The sequence below is a fragment of the Enhydra lutris genome, unplaced genomic scaffold, assembly GCF_002288905.1.
Source record: "Enhydra lutris kenyoni isolate GAN:26980312 unplaced genomic scaffold, ASM228890v2 scaffoldscaffold25, whole genome shotgun sequence".
NCBI lineage: Eukaryota > Metazoa > Chordata > Mammalia > Carnivora > Mustelidae > Enhydra > Enhydra lutris.
Window position 1 is genome coordinate 6,899,050 of NW_019154109.1, and position 25,306 is coordinate 6,924,355.

The 25,306-nt window shown below is 49.6% G+C and overlaps 2 protein-coding genes across 8 annotated transcripts in view; both read left to right on the forward strand.

Annotated features, from left to right (window-relative positions):
- Positions 1-3,902, forward strand: part of LOC111151183 (ATPase plasma membrane Ca2+ transporting 4) — a 92,977-nt gene extending 89,075 nt beyond the window's left edge. For 2 of the 3 annotated variants that reach the window (XM_022508985.1, XM_022508987.1), the window contains one exon: positions 2,967-3,902. In XM_022508985.1, the coding sequence (XP_022364693.1) occupies positions 2,967-3,278 (312 nt within the window). In that variant the 3' untranslated portion in view covers positions 3,279-3,902. The remainder of the gene's footprint in view (positions 1-2,966) is intronic. The other variant, XM_022508986.1, reaches the window with a different exon arrangement.
- Positions 3,903-16,719: 12,817 nt separating this feature from the next.
- LOC111151031 (lymphocyte transmembrane adaptor 1) lies at positions 16,720-24,702 on the forward strand. 5 transcript variants are annotated; one of them, XM_022508741.1, is made up of 6 exons: positions 16,720-16,892; positions 17,115-17,296; positions 20,060-20,172; positions 20,579-20,689; positions 21,259-21,344; positions 23,093-24,702. In XM_022508741.1, the coding sequence occupies exons 2-6, from the start codon at positions 17,214-17,216 to the stop codon at positions 23,891-23,893; spliced, it is 1,194 nt and encodes a 397-aa protein (XP_022364449.1). In that variant the 5' UTR covers positions 16,720-16,892; positions 17,115-17,213; the 3' UTR covers positions 23,894-24,702. The 5 variants fall into 5 exon arrangements, with proteins under 5 accessions (XP_022364449.1, XP_022364448.1, XP_022364450.1 ...); XM_022508740.1 differs by lacking the exon at positions 16,720-16,892 and having other exon boundaries at positions 16,963-17,296; XM_022508743.1 differs by lacking the exon at positions 16,720-16,892 and having other exon boundaries at positions 17,252-17,296; positions 20,101-20,172.
- Positions 24,703-25,306: the final 604 nt, after the last annotated feature.

Below are 25,306 nucleotides of genomic sequence, written 5' to 3' on the forward strand. Positions count from 1 at the left end.
CTGGCTGAGTGGAGAGTGCCTACAGCTTTCCCAGCACCTGCTAGCCATGTCCTGTTCCCCATATCCCATTCACGCACCAGGCCTTAGGGAAGCAGGTTGCCCCCTTTGCTTGGGGTGGATCGATGGGCATGTACCTGTGTGATCATCAGCATGTGTTACGTGTTCTCTGAGGCCGTGTTGGAGGTGAGCAGCATTGTGACAGCCCCGAGCCTTCCACCCCTCACCCTTCTCTCCACCACCAGGCCACTAGATGGGCCGCCAGCTCCCTGACTCCTCTTCCTTTGACCTTCCCTTGCAGGATGCTGCTTTCCCTTTAGATTCTAGAAGCCCTGCAGTCTAGCCAGATGACTGTTCCTTGCCCCCCAAAGAAGACATTTTCCCTATTTTTTCCATCCACCCATTCCTATTCACTTTCATCTCCCTTATTGTTTGCCTGTAACAGTGTTATTGATCACCCCAACAGGTGAGAGGAAAAGCCAGAAAACAGGGCTCCAGACCCTGACCCTAACCCCAATTTTTAAGAATCTGTTTTCTCTACTGGACTTCACATACAATTATTTTCATTAAGTACTCAGTTGCTTCAAAAAAAAAAAAAAATAGAAGCAAGAAGTTTGAAAATCACTGATATTGAAGATAACCAGCTGGTGGGATAAAGGTACCTTTTCTTCTCCAGCACTTGTTAAAAACTCGGAAATTGCAGGAGCGGGTCCAAAGTGTGGGCTCTGTCATCCCTCCTACAGGGGCTGGTATGACTTTGAACCCACCTATTAACCAGGGAGAAAGCACTGGGTTTGGGCTGACTTCATCCAAGGTGCCTTGCTCTCAGATTTGACGGATATTGGTGAAAGCTTCGCGCCTCCGGAAGACCAGACGGAGCCTCTGCTCCATCTGATCTCACCCAGGTCTGGAGCAAAGAGAACATGACAGGTAAAACTCACCCATCAGATGGTCGACAGCAATCACAGAAGGATGGAAACATAGGTCCTTACTTTCTGTTCCACAGGGCACATGTGCGCCCAGGTCCCTTGCTTCCTCATGGCTGAAGCATGGAGCCAATTCTACTGAGTGCCAGAGAGTCCCTTGCCTTCTTTTTAAAGATTTTATTTATTTATTTGACAGACAGAGATCACAAGTAGGTAGGGAGGCAGGCAGAGAGAGAGGAAGAGAAGCAGGCTCCCTGCTGAGCAGAGAGCCCGATGAGGGGCTCGATCCCAGGACCCTGAGATCATGACCTGCGCCAAAGGTCCCCCAATCCCTTGCCTTCTAAGCTCTGGGCAGTTCATCCTGGGTGGGTCTGCCAGGCTGTCGTGGAGTGAGGCGAGATAAGGAAAGCCTCAGCCAGCAAAGACACGACTTCATTAAGTCCTCTTTGGGTATTGGTTTTGGAGACTCTATCCAGTGATAGAAAGCATTGCCTGACTCTCTCTGCCTCTACTGTCTGCACATTCTTGCCTCTTCTCCAGGGACATATTCTTTGCTAAAACAGCAGAGGCACGGAAGAGGGGCCCCAGGCCAACATTCAGCATTCCCCCCTTTGCCCCCTCCTACCACAGCCGTCTCTCCTGCATCAGCCTCATTTCTTTCCTGAGGGAAGAATTTTTGGACAAGACTAGATCAGCCACCTCCCCATGACTAACACTGTCCTCCAGCCACCTTCCTTCCCCCCTGGCCTCTCTCTCCAACATCTCGGCATCCAGCCTACGGCCCCGACCCGTTCTGCCAACCCAGGTTCTAAACCAGACTTCAGAGAGGCCTACCATTCAGAAAAGCAGGGTGCCAAAGGAGCTGGTGCCCGTGGAGGAGGCAAAGGCTGGCCACGGCAATCAGTTGCTCTTAATTTTTTTCCTTTTCCCCCAATTGACTGAATCCCTTCCCTTTTTTTGTGCGGTAAGAAGAGACTTCGACTCGTACAGGGCCGTGCGTTTCCCTCTGCCCACTGAAGCCACGTGGTATTTCCATTCCTCCATTCTCCATCCACCTCCTCAGAAAAGCTGTAGCACAGCCTCCGACCGGGTGGTTTCTCTCCTGGTCCCGTCCCTTCCCTGCTCCACGTAAGGTCATGCTCCCCTTCCCGATGTAGCAACAGCTTCAGAAAGCTGCAGGCCAGGCACACGTGCAGTGCCCCAGAGGCATGGACGTGCACTTGAACCGTGACAGCCAGCTCTTCTCTCCGCAGTCAGGAGGAAGGCATCTTCTCGTACCCGTGGTTTAGCCGCATCTGCCAGGGGAGGGCTGGGAGGGGCAGAGTTCTGCTCTCTTGGGGGGAAGGGGACATGGCAGAGGTTGTGGGATGGAAATATATGCATGTTTCCTGACCGAAAGAGCAATGGTTAAACCAGAGACTATAATTTTTTGCATGCTGCTGGCACAAATGATGAGTGTTTTGTCTGCCTCGCTGCACGGTATCCATAGCCACTTATCGCCTGAAGCGTCTTATGTATGGACCGGTATGCGTTTGACTCGCTAAGGGTTTTAAAGAGATAACTCGTGTGCAGTTTTTCCATCCCACGTTCACGAAATGTTTGGCCTCGACACAGAAAGCCACGTGTCTGAATCATCTTTTAAGTTCGGCTGTTAATTTGCACCTGGTTCCACGTCCTTGCCCTCATCCAAAAGAACTAATGAATCCTTGTTTTCTGTTTCGTTTGAAGAATGGATTGTTTGGGAATGCTAACTTTGCTTTGGGTTTTCTACATTTTCTTTTCCTTTTTTTTTTTTTAAATGCAGCTTTGAAATATTCAGCTGTTTGCCATTACTCACCCTACGCCACACCCATGCTTGAAAGTTGACGTTCCTCGTGTTCCCTAATCTCTTCTCATGTGTTTGGTTTTTGGTTGCTGAGCCGTAGTGTTTTGTAGTTGGGGTTTTGTTTCTCTCCTCAAGCCACCAGTTCCTTGTTGTCCTAGCCAATTCTCACCTTCGTGTTTTCTCATCCCCCTTTTCCTTCCCCCCCAACCCCCGTATAGATCAAAGTGGTCAAAGCGTTCCATAGTTCCCTCCACGAAAGCATTCAGAAACCCAAGAACCAAAACTCCATCCACAACTTCATGACCCACCCTGAATTCGCCATAGATGAGGAAGTGCCACGAACACCGCTCCTGGATGAGCATGAGGAGGAAAATCTTGACAATCCTACGTCCGGGACTAGGGCGCTCCTGTTGGACGGTGAGGTCACGCCATACGCCAACAAAAACAACAACGCAGTGGACAGCAGTCAAGTGCAAATTGTCGCCTCCCACTCGGACGGCCCTCAGCACAGCCTGGAGACGTCCGTTTGAACTTCGTCCTCTGGCTCCCATCCCCGCTTTACCCGTGTCCTTTTTCATCTGTCCCATCTGTGAGGTGACGATGGGACTTTTCACTGTCATGTCAGCTGTTCCCAAGTATGTGTGAACCCCCACCTGACCATGAAGAGGCCGGAGCACAGACCTCTGAGGATTTCAACTTCAACTTGAGTTGGGGTTTGTAGCAGGACCCAGTCAAACCCCAGGCATGTAGCGAAGAGTAGGGTCTACTCCCTGGGTGTGTCCGCTGTCATTTTTAAAAAAATGATGACAGTTCTCTCGGTGTCTCCCCCAACCCAGACTCTCCCCAGTATGCATATGTGTGTCACCATCTCCTGACTTTGGGATTTTACCCTACGAGTCTGTGCCATTTATAAGCTAAGTCGAGGGTTCCAAGAGACAAACATTCCCAAATGAAATGTGTAGAGGCAGGAATGGAATGTATAGAATCAGCCTATAGAGCAAGTGTTTTTAAAATGACTTTCCCATTTTCAAAACTTGCCCCTAAAGCCCTCTAGCTCTTTCTGCCTTTCTAGTCAAACCTGCCTAAGGTTCTTTTGGTCTTTTGTGACCACTGTGTGCCCTACCTTCACTCTTTCTTTTTTTTTTTTTTTTTTTTTTTTTTTTACTTTTTTTCTTTTTTTTCTTTTTAAGTTGTGATGATTAGGAAAGTGGAGTGGACATGGCTGAATTGGGTCATCTTTGGCTATTCTCCCTTCGGGCCCCAGTGGAATCCTTGGCTTAGTCCTAGAGGCAGGGAGGTTGCTTTGCTAATGGGATCCCCTTGAAGCAATTGAGAGCTGGTAAGAATGTGTTTCTGTGGTTGTCAGGTTACCTTCCACTTCCGAACTGCCGTCTTGTCAGGTGTGTGTCCTTCCTAAGTGCTAGGGAGATGAGCCTTGACCATGAAGCTTGCATAGGCTCATTATATAGTTTTGACTGTAAGCCCGAGCTTCCTCCTATTCTTAAAGTGGTGGCAAAAGAATGGATTGAGAAAGGCCCTGCCTCCATACTAGCCTGGGATCCTGAGGACCAGCAGCAGGCAGGTCCAGGACAACACAGACCATCAAAGCCAACTCTTCTGCCATCCTCCCTGGGTTGACCACTACTACTTTCAAAGCCTTCTGTCAAGGCTCTTCTAGGACAGGACCTGCTTGTTAGGGGACTGAGTACTGAGAAGCCTTGGGAGAGGCCAGAGGGCCATACTAGCAGGTTCTGAGAAACCTTCCTCTGAGAAACCAGACACCTTGAGCTTAGGTGCCCAAGTACCAGCTTTGACACACCCCTCAGCTTTGTCATTCTGCTCTGTCGTGGCCTCTAACCCATCCAGTCTCTCAACAGGCCCCAGCCTTTCTTACATGTTCTGCTTTTAAAAATATGCATCCCAAGTGGGCTCCAGTGACATTTTGCTGACTTAAAGAGCAAAAGACCCACCCTGAAAAGTTCTCCTTCCTCTCTTCCTTTTTCCCACATGCCCCACTCAAGGCCCTCTCTAGAATGTGCTCGACTGCTACACAATTAAGCCCTGTGCCTTCTTTCCCTGAACACTGCCCAAAGCATCCCCTTCCCACCTGCCTCTCCGGAGCTGGGGACCTCACTAGGAGACTTTTTAAAATGTTCCTTAATGGGACAAGGTGGAACCACGTTTGCGGGAGCTCCATTTTTATCCCTGCTGATGTTGACGTTAGCTCTTCTGTGCAGGGGTCTGTGAACTCATGTCTACCAATTCCCATGAAAGAAATGATGGGAGTGGGGGGATGGGGCTTGAGGCTCTTGTGAACTGCCAAATTTCCACTTGTGAGAGTAAGGCGGCCTGAACCCATGCTCTCCGGCCTTCTCTTTGGGATCCCTCTTCCCTCACCCCTTCCACCCGGGCTGTCTGAGGTAGGAAGAGCAAAGAACCAATACCCCCTGCCCAACCCCATTACTGCGCAACCCGCCAGATTTGATTTGGGTTTTGTAAAGGTCACATGCTTCAGCAATCTTTTCTCTGTCTTAAATCCTCATGTGGGAGTAAAACAGCTCACCGGAGGTGTTAGGTATACACATATTTATTAAGTACTTTGGGAGATTTCGTTCTGTCAAGTCTTTTCTTACCTCAGATCAGTTTTGAAAACAAGCCAATAACAAACTTCGGAGGCTATCGTACCATTCCTGCTCCCAAAAGACTCTCATGGTGCCTGACAGGTTACTCTTGAAGGCTTGTGTCTACTTGTTTAAAGTCAATGGCTTTTGTGTGTCTTCTAGTTTCCATGGTAGGAGAGAAAATAGAGAATATGATGCAAAAATATATAGTTTTCTTTAGCTCAGAAATGGATATTTTCGAGTCAGCCATACGTATTTTGTTTAAAGGATTTGATGTAAAGTGCTGTCGTGTTACCCTGTGGAAGGAGCACAAAACCAGCTATTTGACATGACAGGCGACTTCGTATATTTGCGACTGGTTTTAAAACCAACGCACCATACTTCCTTTCTCCAAACAGCCATCTTTATACTTAGTGGGGGGAAAATGTGTTGGGTTCTAGACTTTTTTAATATAAATTTTGTTGATATGGAATTGAGTAAGTTTAAGTGTTTATGTGCATATGTTTTTTATATAAGTTTTTTTTCTATTCGGTTTTAGTGATCCAACTGGCAGTGAGTAAATATGGCGAAGTTAATAAAGCTTTCCGCCCATATGGTGCTTTCGATCTGAAAAGGGTCGGATGGGGAGAAGGTGAGATAATTCTCCTAGAGAAACCTAGGAAAGCGGGCAGTGGACTGTGGATGGAAAGGAAAGCAGCCAGCGAGAAATGAGTGTATGATCCCCCCCACCCCCACTGCCATAAAGATGGGTGCCAGGCTTTTTAGTAACCAGCGATCAGGGTCAGGGGCCTTGCCCGGATGTGTTTCTTTTGGTGAGTAACTGGCAGAGTGGTACCCAAGGCGTGAATATCTCTCGGGCTGCAAGGATGCTCTGATTGGGTGTTTGCATTCACCCAGGAACATGGGTTCCTTCACCCATGTTTTATGGGTTCTTTGCCCCAGGAGTTTTCCATTAGTGAGTTTTTGTGCAAGGCTCCGATTTGGGACTTCCCCTCCCCTAGAAAGGTTGTGTGCGATCTGTGAGATGGGGGAGAGAGTTCTAAGTGGAAGTCACAAAGGCTGGTTCTAACCCGCGGTGACCATCTCGGGGCTAGGTCCTTCCCAGAGGTACCCTCTGCCCTCTGAAATGATGACTCCCCATCCCCAAAGGTGTCAGCGAGACCACCTCATGATCCTTCTGACACCCGTGGGTTCTGTAGGGTCTGGGATTCTTCCACTCGAGCTTCAGAGGGGAGAGTCTGTACAGTGGTATCTGCGCGATTACCTCACTGCCGAAAACCCGGGAAGGTGCGGCAAGTCCGCATGCAGCCTCGAAATGCCTCACCTCCTTCCTGTCCTGCTTCCTTGGCCTGGTGATCGCTCTCAGCAGCCCGTGATACCATCACAAAGTGCACGCGTCCTCACTTCCCACATCTAGGGACCACCCACCGCAGCAGCGGGGACGAGGCACGTGTCAACGCCTGCTATTCTGAAGCCATTCCAGCCTTTCCCTCAGAATAGACCAGATGCCCTTCCATGTAGCTCAGTGCCAGTGCCTCGCCTGCCCGGCCCTGCTGTCAGGCCTGCTGTCCCCTTTCCTCTTGATGAGGAGAGACGGAGGGAAGGGAGCCCCCAGTGACCGAATTGGCCTTTGGTTCGTGTTTGCTCCCCATCTGTATATATGCCATATGTGAATATGCCGGACGTACGTGCCAACAAAATCTATCTACGTTGTGCTTTTCAAATCAGCACGCAGATAGGAATTTCGAGTTTCTTCTTCTTCTTTTTATCCCCCAGTAACGAGTATAACAAGCACTGGTATTTTTGTACAAAAAAGGAAAACAAAAGATTGACGGTTGTGGTCTGCATGACATAAAGCAAACACAGTGACATCCAAGCAATGTGTACCCCAGCGTGTGTTGCCATGATCTGCCTTTGGCTTAACGGTGTTTGCATTCGGTTATTATTTAAGCTCTCTGTACAATGTTTTGCATGTATTTATATGGTTCTTAGTGGGGGGGAAATGCTGTAAACTGGCAAATCTGAAATTTAAATATGTTGTCCACTGAGACGGGAAGAAGAGGAGTTTGAAAAGACGGGATAAAAAGGGATAATCTTTTTTTTTTTTTTTTGGAACCAATAAAGCTTGTTGCTGATGAGCAGAAACCAGTACTGCTGTGCACCGAGAATAAAAACCTGTGCCCACCAGTACCTGTGCTGTCCTCAGTGTGTCTCCACTCGTGGGTGATGTCACTGGGGGGGTCTGTTGGAGTTTGAGAAGGGACCCGCCACAGCCGCATCGAGACCCCTGACCATGCAAGCCCGGCACTCAGCTTGTCACTGGCCCCTTCCACGCTTCCCCCGCCAACACGGCCCTCTGGCCCCTTGTGGTCCCGCTTGCCAGGGCTACGCACTGGCAGGACAAGCTTGGCTCAGCTTGCTTTGGGCGGAATCCATAGTTGGGGCACCTGAAGCTGGAGCTTTTGAGAAGGGTGAACCTGGAAGGATGACAGTCCTTTCTTATCCTCTTTGCCCTTTTTTTTGTTTGTTTGGGTTTTGTTAATGAAATACATTCTGGACCAATTCATTCCTCTGATACTAGCACCGTTTTTTCCTATCTTGCCTCTGGGGCTCTCCTGTCCCTCTTTTCGCCCAAGTTTTTGTTCTGTCCCATTCTGTTAATTGTTCCATTCACCGACCCATGAGGCCCCAGGTTCAGGCCAAAACAGCTTCCTGGCAGGTCATTTGGGTTCTGAACTTTCGTATCTCAGAACTCAGAACTCCCCTGTACCTTTCATCCCAGCGCTCCATCAAGTTCCCTGCCCTCTCTGAACACATCAAAGGGAGGAAAGGACTTTGTGGGCTCCCCATGGTCTGCTAGGAAAAGTATGACAGAGAAAGACAGCCCAAACTCTGCTGGCTGTTTGAACAGGCTGCTTCTGAAGGCGGAGCCAGCCCTGGAGGGAAAAGCTTCTGGAGTATGAATTCTCATCCCCACATCTCCTGCCTGCCCCAGCTCGCACTCCAGGGGCACAGGCACACTGCCTACTTCCTTTCTTTAAAACAGGCCAGGGGAGAAAAAATGAATAATACACAACAGGGGGATAGGTCTTGTTTGATAACAGAAGTCATTCACAAAACAGAACTAGTCTCTTTTTCCCATTATAGTTTCCCTCTCAATTACCCTTGCTAGAAGAAAGGGGTGCAAAGCACACAGGCAGGCAGACACACACTCTCTCTCTCTCTCTCTCTCTCACACACACACACACACACACACACACACACACAGAGCTAGAGTCCTTTCTAAAGCTTGGGCCTGGATTGCCCCTTGCTCTCACCCTGTCTTGGTTGGACCTAGGATCTGTGCCTCTCTAAGAGACCAAACTGAATCTTAAATGTCTATGCCTCCTAACCCCAGTGCATGGTGAGACGTGGAGAAAGCTTCAGAGTAGCTCCCTGGCCAAGACCAGTGGATCGTCAGGTATTATTTTAATGGCATCTAGAGCCAGCTCAGTTCCTTGGCCTGAGCGATGGCCCAGAATAGCACATGCTCTTTTCTTCTGTCTCTTTCCCCACCCCCAATTCTAGAAAAGCATAATTGCCCTGCCCTCCATCTGTAATAACGGTTTGCAAACCTTCCTGAGCCACCATATCCTCTCCCTGCGGTCACTGGGTTTGTCTGAAGCTCTCCACCAAGACTCACTGATTCCCTCCCAAGTGTTCACACAACCAGGCAACTCCCTGCTGACTTACTCGGTGGCCCATCCAAAGGTCATTGGATACCGACGAGCTGGTGATCAGCCCCCAACCTGGGTCTGTTAGGGCATAGCCTTCATGTCACTAAGCAGGAAGGAAGGTAGAAATGGCACAGCCTCTACCAGCAAATACTTGGGAAACCCTGTTATAAATAAAACCTGTAAACATGTTGCCATGTTGGTGGTGTCATGAACACTCAGTTGTCCCCAACATGAACCCAAGCCATGAGAGATAACAGGCTGCTGGATCCCTAGACTGCTCTCTTTTAGCTTTGAGAGGGCGTGCCTTCTGGGCTTGGCCATATCCTGACGCGGAACGAATCCTACATCTTCACCTCTCCCAAACTTGTGTCAGAGAATACTTTCCTGTCCTCAGAAGCCGCACACATAGAAGGGAGCAGTCCCTTTGGAATGACCTCCCTCCGCCATCCCCTCAGAGGCTAGTGGCAAAACAAGAATGCCGCTTCACCCTGACAATGCGACCCGCCTCCTAGAAAAGCCAAACGACCATTGGAAGCTTGGCTTCTGCTCAGGACGTCTGAGCCAGGGGAGTGACCAGAACCATCTGAGTCACTGGAGGCGTCACACTCCAAGGTGGGTGCCTCCACCTCTGCCCTTGGATAGACCTGGCCCCTGCGTTCAGGCTCATCCAAACTCAGTTTCTCCTGTGTCTCCTGTAATAAGAGGCCTCAGGGAGCACCCTCCAGACACAGCACTGTCGGTCAGCTTATAGGGGTTTTTGGCATCATACCGGGCCCAGTAACCCCATGTTGAAGGACTGTGAGGCGTGTTTTAGAACTCCAGATGCCCATGGGTTGGCCTTCCTGAAAGTAAGTACACATGAGAGCTTACTGGAAAGAGGAAGTGAAGCTGAGGACGTCAGGGTCAGAGCCTAGCAATGGCCTTCAGCTCCCTTAAGAGGGAGAACAAATACTCCTGTGGTAATCCAGAAACTTTCGTGTGAGTCAAGAATCCCCGCATCTTCCCTACCTAACCTTAGGAACTGAAACTGCTGCTGATCGAGTAGGAGAGAGAAGGGGTTCGAATCTTTGCTGCTCACCCCGTGGCAGAGGTTCTGAAACAGAGAAGTCTGGAAGGTAGAGTAAGATGCCCAGGGGGCAGGAGACCCGCATCCCCAACTGTGCCTCTTGAGTGGCTTGATTTTCCATCTGGACAAGGAGACAGGTGAAGCACATCAGTGATTTTCAGATTACACTTTGAAGATCCGAAAGACATTCTTTAGAGATGATTCAGAGCCCACAGGTGTTCAACAAAAATAGCTTTAAAAAAATCATATTTAGGGGCGCCTGGGTGGCTCAGTGGGTTAAAGCCTCTGCCTTTGGCTCAGGTCATGATCCCAGGGTCCTGGGATCGAGCCCCGCATCGGGCTCTCTGCTCGGTGGGGAGCCTGCTTCCTCCTCTCTCTCTGCCTGCCTCTCTGCCTACTTGTGATCTCTGTCTGTCAAATAAATAGATAAAATCTTTAAAAAAATAAATAAAATTTAAAAATCATATTTAGCCTATAGGTCAGCGATAGCGTTGAAAAAAAAAATGCCTTAAAGTTACTGTGAACGGGTCTTCTCTGAGGTCCCCACCGGCTCCGAAATGATCCAAACGCGGGTGACACCATAACAGCAAGACTTGTGGGATTAGATACACGAGCAATCCTTATTTGGATCCTGTCTTGATGGTTTCCCATTATAATCACCCATGTAAGCATGAACACAGTAGAGTCAAACTTAGTGATTGGCGTCCATCCATCCTGCTAAGATGGCCATCTAGCTGATTCACCTTCGGAATTTGATGGAAAGAGAGCAGTGGTCCGGAGATGCAGAGATCTCATGCAGTGGAATGGCACAGAATCACAGAGGAGAAGCAAGGCGGCTCCCTTAAGCTATGGTGGTGTGCACCAGCCTGGCAATTGGAAGACCTAGGTTATAACCCTGACCCTGACCCAAGGGTCTCCCCAACTTGGACACTCTTACCATTCTCAGTCTAGTGTCTCAAATTGCTGTCAGTAATCACGGGAGAATTCCTGAGTGACACTGTGCTCTCGTTGCTTTATCTCCCCTGGAATGTGGCATCACCACGTGTGCCCTGGACACAAGCACATGCCAGGACATGTGTAGGCAGGTCGGCCACTTACAACTGCAACGAAGACAAATTGCTCCACAGTCCTTAAAGCACAAGAAATCCGCTTCTTCTCTAAAGCCAATAAACTCTAGCACCAAACTAGCTAGCGACTCACCAACATCTGCAGGAGGGTCTGTCTTGTCGGTTTATTTATGGTCTCACCTCCTCCCCTTGGATAGTGGTCCTCTCGTCGCTCAACAAGCATGTGCTGTGCCAGGCGCTGTTGTAGGCCCCAGGGATGCAACAGGGAACGAAACAAAGCCCATGCCCTCTTTGAATTTGGTCTCATGGAGGAGAGACAAAGAAGTATACACGTAGCATGTCAAATGATGACAAGGACCAGGGAGAAAGGGAAAGTGTAAGGGGAAAGGGTGAATGGGGCATGAGGGTGGCCCTTTTGATGATTTTATTTGTGCTAAAGAGAAAGAGAAAGAGGCAGAGGGAGAGGGAGAATCTCAAGCAGACGTCCCAGAGCGCGGAGCTTGAAAGGGGGTTTGATCTCACAACCCAGGAGATCCTGACCTGAGCCGAAACCAAGAGTCAGACACTCAACTGACTGAGCCCCCCCAGTGCCCCAAGAGATGCTCTTCTGTAAAGAAGACCTCTCTGATGAACAGATATTCGTGAAAATACGTGAAGGGAGCCAGAGAGTGAGCTAGATAAATACGTGAGCTAGATAAATAAAGAGATTCCAGACAAAGGGCCCAGCAAGGGCAAAGGTCCTGCCGCAGGAGACCGTGATGTGTTTGAGGACATACAGGGGAGACAGGAGTCGGAATGGAGTGACTGAGCAGGGAAGGGCAGGCAGGGAGCTGGGAGCCTGGCCAAGCCTGGAAGCCACGGTAAGGTTGGCTTTCATGAATTAGGAAAGAGCTGGAAGGTGTTAACCTACGGACTGCAGTGATCTGCCCTCTGGCTGAAGGGACTGTCGTGTGGCTGCTGGCTGCGGGAAACGGAAGGACAATGTAGATTTGACTAGTGCCAAGTGCCATACACGTGTGGGCCCAACTTAATACTGAAGGACACAGGTAAATCCGAGCCCCCTGTCACGCTGGTGTCCTATGACACACAGAAGAGTGAAAAGAAAATGCTTGTTCCAAGAAAATTCACATCTATGACTCGTCACCAGAGTTCAGGAATGCCCGGGTTAATGAAGTGATGGAAATGACGTTCTACTCACTCACGCAAGAAGGGAACAAAGAAAACCCTCTCCACCTGTGCTCTTCCTGTTCCAGCCTCCCACTCCTATTGCCACACTGGTTGGCTCGTCCCTGCTTGGGGCCTCTGCCCTCAGGCCTCCTCTGAGGTAGGCTGGGCCTCATCTGATCCCTGCTGTGACTGCCCACCCACCCCTGTGCTGCTGAGGAGAGGCCCCCTTCCTGCTCAGAGCCCCAGGGTCAGAGCCTCCCCGCGTGTGTGGGCTGGCTGAGGGGAAGCAGCGTGCCCGCAGCCCTGGGGCTAAGGGGAGACTTGGGGCTCTCAGCAAGATAGCTGCTCATTGGGACATGCCTCACAGCTCGCTCAGCTCCGCAGCTCTGCCACTGCCAGGGCTCGGGGGAAGGGAGGGGGCTGCCAAGCACAGACTCCAGAAGGACCCAGGGGCAGAGGTCTGCCCCACTTTCAGGACGCCAGCCTTAAGGAAAGGGTTCTCTTGCCTGTGAGCAATGCCAGCCCACCTCCTCCACCAAGGCCCAGCCTAAGTGAGTTCAAACGATCCCTGAGACCGCTCACACTCCTTGCTTTCAAATTCTCCCCTTGCTCCTCAAGGGCCTCGGGCAGAGTGAGGGCGGGGAGCAGAGAAATCCTTCATACTTTCCAAATCTTTTTGTCCTAACCCTGCTCTCTCTCAACTTTAACTTAAAAGGGAAGTATTTGCTGCCTTTGTTCTCGGTTTCAGACTTGCCCGGACTGGAGCAGGCCTCCAGCCCAGAAGCAAGTGAGCAAGGAGGTAGAGGACGGCCACCCTTAAGGCTGCAGCTGTCACGGGCTAGGGTTGTCTCAGCCCCCAAACCTTCGAGAGCAAAGCCTGGCTGGGGCTGTCTTTCACACAGGGCAACTTCAGTATTTGGGGGCCCAGAAATACAAAAGTCACCATTCACCTCTTCCTGGGGCAAAGGAGACCCAACACAGGAGCCACGTTGCCCTTCCTACAAGGGGCAGCAGGGGCCATGCAAGGCTTGTCTCTTTCCTTCACAGCTGAGCACACAGGACAAAATACCAGACGGCCATTTCTTTCTCAGTAGCTCCCCCTGCTACACACTCAGGGTCATAAATTCCCAGCAGCAGTAGGCCCCTAAGATACCACCACTGTTCTGACAGTCAGGCACTGGGCCAGATGCCAGAGACGCAATAAATAAAGATTTCATTTTATTTTTTTATTTGAGAGAGAGAGCACGCGCACAGAGTGAGAGGGAGAGGGAGACGCAGACTCCCCACCGAGTAAAGAGCCCAATGTGGGACCTGATCCCGGGACCCCGAGATCATGACCTAAGCGGAAGGCAGATGCCTAACTGACTGATCCCCCCAGGCATCCATAGAAATTCAATAAATCAAAGTCCCTGTCCCAGAGGGGTTCAAAGGCTACTTGAGGAGACAGGCATTTAAAGAACTAATCCCAACAATCTGGAGGTATCGAGCCTGGTGGCCGTGGGGACCCAGAAGGGCAAAACCCAATTCCGGAGGGGGAAGTCTTCGCAGAGGTGGTGACACTTACGATGTTATTTTTTTTAATCAAAAATTTTTTTAAATGACACCTGATCTTTATAATAATTCAGCAATAAAAGTCCAAAGAAGAAAGTAGCAAAATACCTCAAGCCCCACAACCTGGAGATAATCAGTGTAAACTCTTTAGATGGATTTTATTGGAATTTTATGAGACAGAGGAACTGCAGTCACAGTGAAGGAACCCGTGCAAAAGCCCAGAGCACGGAAGTGACAAGAGCGAGGTGCGCTCACCGAGGCTTAGCACGGCCTGCGGGCCTGAACGCACTGCAAATGGGCAAAGTCGGGATGTCCAATGCCAGATGGTGGGACACTTCCCGTAAATCCGCACCGAAGGTATAAAGGGATTATGTGGCAGGAAGGCAGGCTGAGCATCAAGAGAGGAAGAGAGAAAGGCCGAAGGGGGCAATCCTTAAAGTGTAAAGATCCGAGCCCAGAGCCTAATGAGATAGTCAGATTAACAACATCCCCCACCTAATGAGCTTGCATATGCCAAGTCCTCAGCCGAGCATTTTCATTGTTAGCCCAATTAATTTTCACAACAGCAGTGCCTAAGTAGTTGTACTGCTATTTTACACCCAAGGAAACACCCAGAAAGATTAGAGGACCTGTCCCAGATAGCCCTAGCCATCACGTAGGGTCCGAACTTGTGTGGATGCTCTTAACACAGCACTTCTGTCTTTCCAGAGGATTCTGAAAGGTTTTTAGTATTAGTAACATCGCTGAGTTGGGGCAAACCCCTCCCCTTCAAGGGGTTTTGCTGACTTGGAGGCACAAGTTCTGTCGTTTAAAACCAATCTTGATACTTTTTTTTTCAAGTAGGCTCCATGCCAGGCTTGAACTCATGACCCTGAGATCAACATCCGAGCCGATGTTGAGAGTCGGATGCGCAACCAACTGAGCCACCCAGGCGCCCCTAATCATAATACTTTAGGATCGTACGTCACGTTGAACCCTGAAATCATTAAAAGTGGCTAAAGCGAAGCGCCAGAGCAATCAGGTTTTTTTCTTTTTTAAGATTTTTATTTATTTATTGAAAGAGAGGCAGTGAGAGAGATCATGAGCGAGGAGAAGGTCAGAAGGAGAAGCAGACTCCCCGTGGAGCTGGGAGGCCGATGTGGGACTCGATCCCGGAACTCCGGGATCATGACCTGAGCCGAAGGCAGTCGTCCAACCAACTGAATCACCCAGGCGTCCCCAGAGTAATCAGGTTTAAAACATGTGCCCTGTTGCCCAGGAATGAGTAGTTTTCTGCCATTATCATGATGAATGATTTCACACAGCAGGTTTGTGTTGGTTGGTCGTGGCAAGGCTGGCGGGAAAGGAGAGCAGGTGGCAGGACTCAACCCGGTCTGGAAACCGCCGCACAGCCTCCGTTCAGAAGGTTGCTTCCCTCAAGTGTGGGGGGAGGAGGGAGTCAGGAGACCGGAGGGAAGATTAGTCTGACTCAAGCGCTCTGGGTAGATAAGAGCGAAGTCTTAAGATGATCATGCAGGAGGAGAATATCTTTAAAAAAAAAATTTTTTTTTTTTTAAAGTAGCGGTCAGGGTTCTGAGGCTTGGTCCTGTTGGCCCTTCTCTTCGTACCGCCTTCCAAGCTCCCGGTTCACACACAGCGTTCTGCTGGTACCAGTGGCTCGGGATAGGTCTGGGGAGCCTCGCTGTCTCGCCACTAGTCCCGGCCACAGGGGCCAGGGAGCGAGGGATCTTTTTCTCCTGAGGAGTTCTAGTTCTACTCAGACCCATTCTGGAGGACAAGCGAGCAGAGACCCAGATTCCAGCTCTCAGAATCAGCTGCCTCTGGAATCGCCTCTGCTTCCTGCCAGGTAAGGCCATGTGGAAGGAGGGCAGAAAGGGCTTGGAAGGCAGTGTTCCCGGGAGAGCCAGGCAGGACCCACTCTCCCAGCCGCAGCCCCTCTGGGGGCCTGTGAGAGCCTGGATGCGCAGGGCAGGGGTAGACAGCCCCTGGAAACCGGGGGCCTTGCTGTCCACTGGGAAGAAATGGGGGAGGGCCATGGTGCTGAGGCACTGGCTGTCTTCCGTGCCAGCCCTCTGGGAGTCCATTTCCTTGTGGAAAGCCTGGTCAGAGGCCCTGCACAGCCTCCTGAAAGTCTCAGTGACCCCTTCTCTTTGGACTCCCCCAAGCTGCAAAGAGTTTCAGGAGATGGGTAAGGAAAAGAGAAGGCAGCTAGAAACAAATTTTGAACAACTGTCTAAGTTTGGGACACTTTGGGTTGACACGGGGAATGAGGGGTCCGGCCTCTGAATCGGGTGCACAGCAAGGAGGACTGGGATAGATCTCCAGAAGAGCCCTGCGAGAGTAAGGCGGCCAGGGGCCAGGGAGGGCAGGGCTTCAAAAAGGAATGGCCTTCAGGGCCCCAGCTGCCCCAGCACGGGCTCCATTCTGAGCATCATCTCCAGAGAGTCTCCAAATGTGAAACACAGACCAGCTTTGTCAAAATCACCCGGGAAGTGTTGATGAAAACCGCCTGTCCCCCTGTAGAAGCCCAGAGAAATAGTCACAAATCCCCCACCACCTTGCCCCGTCTTTAGTCACACTCCCTACACCTACAAGTCCACAGCGCTCCCGGCCAACCTGGGGAACAGGGGCTGCAGACATGTTTTCTTCTCTTATTATAGCTGAGCAGCATTTCCTGTGGCCCGTGCTTCATAAGCACGTTGGTGGTGTCGTTTCCTGTGACGACTCTCTGTTTCCATTCTGGCAAATGTTTGCTCTTTTCTCTCTGCTTTGGGGGTTGGGGGAGGATGAGTTTCTCACGGAGTCTCTCTCGAGCCTCTTGGCAGTTTCCCTCTGTGCCCCTCACACTTGCACCAGAGGGTTGAGAGCATGCCGTCTCCCTGAGCCACCTCTCTCGGGGAGCCCCGCACCTGGCTGAGCGCTCACCTCCCGCAGTGGGCACTGTAGCCACATCCAGGTAGAACCAAACCTGTCGTCATTTTTGTGTTTGGGGTCCACACAGCCTAACTTTCAGGGGGAGAGGCCAGGGAGATGCAAGTTTGGGGGGGAAAGAAAGTTCTAGAAAAATTGGAAAACATGGAGACGAGGAGGATTTCTATCAGTCTTGTCTACTTAAAAAAGCGTTTACGATGGTATGTAAAACCAATTTTGCCTTTTCTCCTGGGGGATGGCAACTTAGGAAGAGCCAGGAGAAGTGGCAACATGTGTTAGCTGTTGACAATTAAGAAAAGGCTTAGGAGGAGAAGCTGAAGCCAGAGAGGTTGCCGTGACAGCGGATATGATCACCCCGACTCTTTCCGAAATCGGAGGGAGGACCTTGGAGGCCAGGACTCTTCAGGTGACTGAGGGCAGCCTGGACAGGTAAGTGACTCGGGGTGATGAGCTCCACCTTCCCCTGATTTAGACAGATAGTCCTGGGCAACCCTGGGGGCTCCTACCCCAGCAGTGCTCCTTGCCCTCATAACCATGCTCAGGTCCACTGAGACCACCAAACTCTAGGCTTAGAGAAGCTTGCTCAGGACTGCTGGGAGGAAAGGAATAGGTTTAAAAGAGAAATGGGAGTCGCAGGGGGAAAGGGAAAGCCGTGTTAACACAGGATTTCCTAAGACCTCATTGCCTGGCCTGGCTGGATTTCTCACCTTGCAGAGGCCCCAATTACTGTCCTCAATTTTTCCTGTCTCAGGTCCCAACAACCACTCTCCCCAACCCTCCAAAAGAAACTAGGTCCCACCATGATGGAAACAAAAGGCCCGTTTTTTTTCAACAATGTGTTTCGAGGTTCTAAAAACTTTCCATGAGTGGGAAACATAATCATAGATGTGATCAAGATACATCTTTAGGATATAAAATCTCACAGAACTAATCGTGGCTATAAATTTTACTGCTCAAAGTTTCAGGATCATACTAACAAAAATAAAAAGTCCAACAGCAGTTGGAGCTTCGGCAACAGCTGTTAGCTATGAATCTCAGCTCTGTGATAACAGGTAACTCAGCAATTTAAAATCGCTGTCGTTTAGGGAAATAAATGCGATTACCATGACAAAGATGTGTCCCCTGCCAGTGGACAGGAGCGCTGATGGGGACTGAATTCCAAAGCTGTCCGAACCCTGAAGTGCCCCCAAAATATTCACTTCTGTGTCCATTCATGTTTGTTAATTCTCTCATTCATTCGACAAATATCTATCCCGCCCTTGCTAAGTGCCAGGCACTGTTCCAGTCACCAGATCAACAGGATCGACAAGTCCATGGCTTCCTGGAGCTGACAGTCAAATGGGAAAGTCAGATATAAACAGATAAACAAAGAGATGTATAATATAATGTCCATTAGTCTAAAGTGTATGAGGAAAACACAGAACAGACTTAAGGGGCCTGAGAGTAATAGGCTTGTCTGAGCCGGTGACATTTCAGAAGAGACCAAGGGAAATGAGGGACTGAGCTACATACCCAGACACCTGGGAGAGGGAGCTGCTGGTCAGAGGCAGGAATGTGCCGTTCGTGGCCAAGGACAGGCCAGGACTGGCTGCCGCAGTCAGAAGGGAAGTGATAGGAAATGAGGTCAGATGGTAGGCATAGGGGTGTCTGGGTGGCTCAGGCAGTTTAGCATCTGGCTCTTGATTTGGGCTCAGGTCATGACCTCAGGGTCGTGGAATCGAACCCCACGTCAGTTCTGCACTCAACCCAGGGTCTGCTTGAGATACTCTCGTCCTCTGCCCCTCCCCCATGTGCGCGCGCATGCCCTCTCTCTTTTTCTCTCTCTAATAAATTAATTAAATAAATCTTTTTTTTTTAAAAAGAGGAAAAAGAAGGTAGGCAGAGGCCAGAACATAAGGTGCAGTGACGTCCTCACTGGGTAGGGACTGTGGCTGTTATCCCAAGTGTGATCAAAGTCACATGGGTCACAAGAAGAGAGGAGACATGATCTGACTTAATGTTAAGAAGATCACACTGGCTCCTGTGAAGATAGGATGTTGGGGTCAAGAGTGAAAGCAAGACAACGCTTAGGGAGGTTACTGCAAAGGTCCATGCAGAGCACACAGTGGGTTGGGGGTAGGGGTGGAGTGGTTGTGGCAGTGGAGGGGTGACAGGTGACTGGGTTTGGGAAAGACATCCAGGGTTGAGCAGATGGAATCTGCTCATTGACTGGAAGTGAGGTGTGAAAGCAAAGGAGCAGTCAAGAATGGCTCCAAGGTTTCTGACCTACCCGCTAGCTGATGGGCAACACCAGAGGAGAAGCAGGCTTCTGGGAGAAGAACGGGCATTCTGTTTCAGATGTATCTGGTTTGAGATGTCCGTTGGGCAGCCTAGAGGAAAGGTCTGGTATAGGTTGGGTAAACAAGCCTAGGACTCAGGAGCACAAAAGTCTTCCCTGGTAGCTGATCTGGTTTCTAATATTTAGGTCTGCTAGAGACTCCTGCTGTCACACACCACCCCCCGGCGACTTCTCGTTACAGTAGGCAAAGGAAGGCAGTAACCCCAGCCCTGTCAGGGAATCACAAGCAGCAGGAACTCACCCCTGCATGTGCACTGGTTACGTTCCACAAAACAGCAAATGTTGCTTGGAGACCAGCTCCACAAGTTGGTAAACGGGGGTTGAACAAATGCCCACAGGGCAGACTCTGTCACGGAGCAGCTCCCTCCCTGCACGGCGGGTAACCCCTCCTTCCACACAAGACAGGACGCCCAGGAGGAGGGAATGAGGGCGAGTAAGGGCGGATGAACCTGATTTGGTAACTTTGGAGGACAGGGGGATGCAGTAGAAGGAGCATGGTCTTTGGGCCCCAACAGACCTAGACTCACTTTCCATCTCGGCTCCTCCCTACTGTGTGATCTTTGATATATTACTCTGCCTTGCTGAGTCTGAATCTCAGGTTTCTGGCCCCAAGGAGAGATGAGACTGTTGTAAAGATCAAACGAGTTTCACACACACACAAACCCGAGGCACCCAGCAGGCATTCCAAAGGGACAGTGCCCTTCTCCTGTGTCCAGTCTCCCTCTCTCCAGCTACACAGCCCACCCATCTCAGGCTCCCATTCCAAGTCCTCAGGCTCCAGTTCCTGCAGGAAGCCTCTTCTCCGACCTCCTCAACCTCCTACAGCTAGACATGGCACTTATTTTTCCTCACAGAGACAAAGACCAGAGCAGCGCCATCTTTTCTGGGTTTGCAGGATTCCTTGCCATCCTCCTGACCACTGTGATTTTCTACAGCCTGTGGAACTGGAGTAAATGGAAGAAGTACCGTGAGTCCCTTGATTGTCCCAGGTTGAAACATACAGGCATCAATCACACAGCCTGGCATTCAAAGCCCCATTTATTCTTCCTGGATAAGCTCTTGCACTGGGAAATCCTCCATTCTTCCCTGACACACTGGTCACTGTCTCACTTGAGGGTCTAAGCTGTGGCTCCAAAAGGCTCCATGCTGACTGGAGTTCCATTTTGAAAGTTGTTGCCCTGGGATGCTCATGCCCAACGCCCCCATTTCTTCCTCCTGCTTCTGTGTACCAAGTCTTCTAGCTCAAAGCGACTTGGGCAAGTGTGAAAATGTACTTTTTATGATACATAGTGAGAGTGGGGAACATTTTCAGGGACCATCTCATCCCCAGAGGCCCCCACATTTTGTAACACTGGTCTCTCATTGTCTTGCAGGACAAGCTCCTTACTTTCGAGTTACCGTCATGCCCTTACTGTCTCTGTCTCGACCCAGACAAGGAGCTAAAAATATTTATGACTCCTTACCCCAGAGGCGAGAAGAGCTGGGTAGGTTTTTTTTTCTTATCTATGGAGCACGGGTGTCACTGACCTTCTGCCCGCAGAATGTCCTCTCACCACCCAGAGGCAGCTTTCTTTAAACACTCAACCCTTCTGCCCTTCAAGGAGCATGGAGGAGGATGAGCTAGACAGAAATAGGATGTAACTCCACTAGGGGCCTAGAGAGCTCTGAAAAGGGAGCTGGGGGTCGTCTGGGTTAGGGGAGGGGTTGTTTTATCTTGGTATGAAGTTGGCCAAAGACAGATGGGTGTGTCTAGGGATGGGGGAGACATACAGAAGGAGAATATGGCCTCCGGGATTACAGGTGGATAAGTTTTGCCTCAGGAGCCACGAACAACTGTGCTAGTTAGTGCCCTCTGGTCCTTGCTAGAAACCAAGGACAGTTCCAGGCCTCAGAGCACATCATTCCCCCAGCTCTGACCCTCTTGCCACAGAACACCAAGCCCCAAATACCAGACACCACAAGAACCCACTTCACCCTCTCTGCGGGGACTTTTTAGGCTGAAGCATTCAGGGACTGGCCTGCTAACTTCAGGACTCATTCTCTGTTCTTTCAGGGAGACGTCAGTCAAGAAGTAACCGTATTTTTAGTACTGAGAGCCTCCTGTCCAGAAATTCCAATAGCCCTCCTTCAGAGTCTGTGGTAAGAGTCAAGTGAAGGGACGAGCCCCTTGGGAGAAATGGCATATCTCTGACAGAACTGAGGTAAACGAGTTCAGGTCACAGATCTCCTTTCCTGACAAACAGCATGTCTCCTGGCAGGTGCCCTGTGACCCTATTAATATATTAGGAAGATGAGCTCAGGACCTCCCTGTAGCCCAGGGAGAAAAATTAAGAAAGGTGGAAACAATTGTTTGGGATTTGGGGGATGGCATCAGAGCACATGTATTCAAGGACATGATGTCAGAACAGAAGTGGATTGTTCTAAGAAAGACGTGTAACGGCTTATCCCATAGAGTATTGTCCATTTCCAAGTAATCACCTCAGGAGGGTACACAAATATTCCAACAATGCAGCTTGTGCTCAAAACATCTTTAAAACCCTCCTTGGGGAATTCCTCCTGGGGTCTGGGGCAAATTGCTTCAGTTCTCCTCAAGGGCAGGTATCTTTGTAAGTCGTTGAGGACTGTAGCTGGTGTAGAAAGTGATCAAACGGGGGATTTCCGAGGTTACCAGGGGAGTGCTACGGTGAATGACCGCGACCGTATGTATGTGTTGTATGATCTGGAGGCAGCCGCCAGGCAGGAGTCCTGTAACACTGTGGAGCAGAGACCCCAGAGAGAGTAAAAGGAGGCCTTTGAAGCTCAGGGGCTCATCCCATAGATAAGTTCTCTCTTGCTCCTCGAAGAATCGGTCCCTTCGATTTGCGGTCGTTTCAAGAAAACACAGTCTAAACACGGCTGCTGCTCCCGATGCTCCCCAGCCTCTCATTAGCCAGAGCTCTGGGTTCATTACCATGCGGCCACCTCCTGGTCCCGCCCCCACGTGTCCCACGCTTGGGCTCTGTTCCCATCTCCAAGACTTCCTGAGGTTGCAGGTCCTCCTGGCTGATAACATGCAGGGAAGAGGAAATTCCGCTGCCAAAGGGAGTTCCGGCGCTCAGTCCCAACCCCGTTTAAGGCCACAACACATCTGGCTTGGACTCTGTAGCGTGTGAACGATACTTTGAGCCAGTTGCCAACATCTAAAAATTGAAAAGATTTCACATTAAAGTCTGGATGTCCAGCTTTTCTTGAAAAGTCAGAAGTTCTGGAAACAGCAGACTGGCGTCCCTAAATGGCCGTGAGGGGCTGAGTCTCTATGTAGGCTGCCCCTTTACTAATAATGCCAAGAGTGTTAGTGCTTTCCATGGGCGGGAAACCTTCCATACACTTCACATGTAGTCATACACTAACACCTCACAGAACCCATATTATGGTAGTATTATGATTGTCCCCATTTTATATGCTAGGGAAGAAAGGCATGAAGGGATTAGGTAACTTGCCCATACAGAGTAGTAAGGCGGGATTCTCACCCCGAGTCTAAGGCTGAGTCGCTACCTTTGGACACTAGGCTATACTGCCTCGTGATGGGCTCTGAGGCAGTCCGCTCTCTCCAGTTTCTAATACTCCCCCCCTAGAGACTCTCTGTAGAACACCCACACTGTGGCCAGAATCCAGTAGGAATTTATGATCACATTAACACTGTTGCTTTCCTTAAGCTTCACCCACTTTGTTCATACCTGCCTAGGATCTAAGGCTTTGCATTTGCAGACCCTCAACTTAGACATTTTCTCCAAGGTGGAAAACCAAGCGAAGGAGTTATCAGATAGCGGTACTGGATGGGGAAGGAGAAAGGCTTCGCCAGTATTTCTGCTTCCATCCTGTCGCTGGCTTTCTCTTCTTGTTTATAGCCCTCCCAAGCAGGCAATGGCCTCTGGCTGCACGGAGACCATGCTCCTGCCAACGGCTATGCAGTGGGCATCTATGACAATGCCACATGGCTCCAGATGTGTGGGGACCTCACTCCCTCGGCAAACTATGTCAATATCAGAACAGCCAGAGACTGCCAGAGCATTTCTTCAGAGGATTCAAGAGATTACATCAATGTCCCCACAGCAGAGGAGACTGCTAAGGCTCTAGCTTCTACCAACAGCACCCCTGAGAACCTCTTCGCCCTCCCAAGTGCCCAGGAGCTGGAGCTGGAGCTTATTGAGGAAAAAGACAAGGGCTATGGGAATGGCAGTGACCATGCCAGTTTTTGGTCTCCAAGATCCAAGAGTGATGATCCACTCAGTGATGAGGAAGGCTCATCTGTGACCTCGAATGACTATGTCAACATGGCAGGGTTGAATCTTGAGACCCTCCAGGGGAAGCAGCCCCAGATGGCTTTCCAATGCTATAGAGATTATGAAAATGTCCCATCAGCACTTACCAATGGAAACCAGCAGCAGGTGGAAGAAGAAGTGATCCCCTCAAACACAGACCACGTAGAAGGCAGGACGGAGAGTCCAGATACCCACATCCAATTTGTCATGCAATCAGGGAGGGTTCTGGCTCTAGGGGAACCTGTGGCCCATCAGCCATCTTCACAGAGTGAGACTAGTCAGATAGAACATGGAGAAGAAATGTCAAATGACACTTCTAGTGACTATGAGAATGTGCTACCTGCCGAGTCAGGAGACAGGGACTCCAAGCACGGGCCACACACATAGCTCCTTCCTGACGAATTAGGACCCAGGCACCCAGCTGAAGAGTTCCATGGAGTAGTCTATCCTGCTGGATCCATAGCCACTACAGGGGCTGGTGTAGACCACTGACCATCCTTGTATTTCAGGGTTCTTTCAGGTAGACTACAAAGAGGCTTAGATACACAGAAGTTAAGGGACTCACAAAAGCCAAAATCTGGGAAAGCCAGAAAGGAATTCTTCTCAAGCAGGGTGCTGGTAACTCTCATACCAACCTAAGAATGTTTGCTGAAACTGCCTTATAGGATGGTTACTAGATTTAAAATGAGAGTACTTTCATGCACAGTAGAAACATGAGGTGTCCAAAATTGTTACCTTGGCAAATACCAGCAGGACACAAAGCAAGAATATGGATTAGTTTGTAATCCTGGCAGAGGCCAAAAAGAAGGAAGAAGTCAGAGCTGGGGTGGGGTGGCTGTTTCCCGTTGAAAAAGAGTGTGGACAACAAAATGCTAGAGAAGATGTGGACACCAGAGGGTCATTCATTGCAACTGTTTGGCAGTTTCTTTTAAACCTGCAATGACTATACAGCCAACCCATTCCACTCCTGGGTGTTTACCAAGAGAACTGAAAACTTGTGTTCATACAGAAGCCCATATATGACTATTTATAGCAGCTTTATTCACAATTGCCAAAACTAGAAATAACCCAGATGTCCTTCAACAGGTAAATGGAAAAATGAACTGCGGCATATCCATGTAATCCATGTAATAAAGTTATCTATACTCAGCAGGAAAAAGGAATGAACTATTGGTTTGTGCAACAACATGGACAAATCTTAAATACATTTTGCTAAGTGAAAGAAGCTAGACCTAAAAATCTACCCATTGTATGATTCCACTCATATGACATTCTGGAAAAGGCAAAACTATAGGGATGGAAAACAGATCAGTGGTTGCCAGGTTTAGGGAAAGGGAAGTTCACTCCAGAGGAATTTTTAGGTTGGTGGAGTTCTTCCGTATTGTATTGTGGTGATGGATACAGGACTCGGTGCATTTGTCAAAACACAAACTATATAGCACCACAAGTGGCTTTTACTGTATGTAAATTTTTTTAGTTAACCACGCTGTCAGGGGAAGCCATGATGGAATGCAGATTAAGACAAATAAAGCTAACTATATTACAGATGAATGGGGTGGGAGGGAAAAGGAGCTGGTCTAATTAACTTTGGGAAATCATGTTTTCACTTGAAACTGTAAGATAGAGACACACAAAAAACTACACAAACACTGTACTCTAGTTGGTAAATTCATATCTCAGGTATATAGGTTAGGAATCTTGAAACTACTTTAAATGTATACTAAGATTGAACAAATAAGTAAATATAGATAAGGAGGGGCAGGTTTCTCACTATTAGAAAGGCTACAATGGGGGCGCCTG

What these genes read in the sequence shown, in the direction of transcription:
- LOC111151031 (XM_022508741.1), top strand. Translation starts at nt 17,214, where the DNA reads ATGATCACCCCGACTCTTTCCGAAATCGGAGGGAGGACCTTGGAGGCC. An exon ending in GAGTAAATGGAAGAAGTACC is followed by an intron (nt 20,173 to 20,578) that starts GTGAGTCCCTTG and finishes ATTGTCTTGCAG; the next exon opens with GACAAGCTCCTTACTTTCGA. An exon ending in CCAGAGGCGAGAAGAGCTGG is followed by an intron (nt 20,690 to 21,258) that starts GTAGGTTTTTTT and finishes CTGTTCTTTCAG; the next exon opens with GGAGACGTCAGTCAAGAAGT.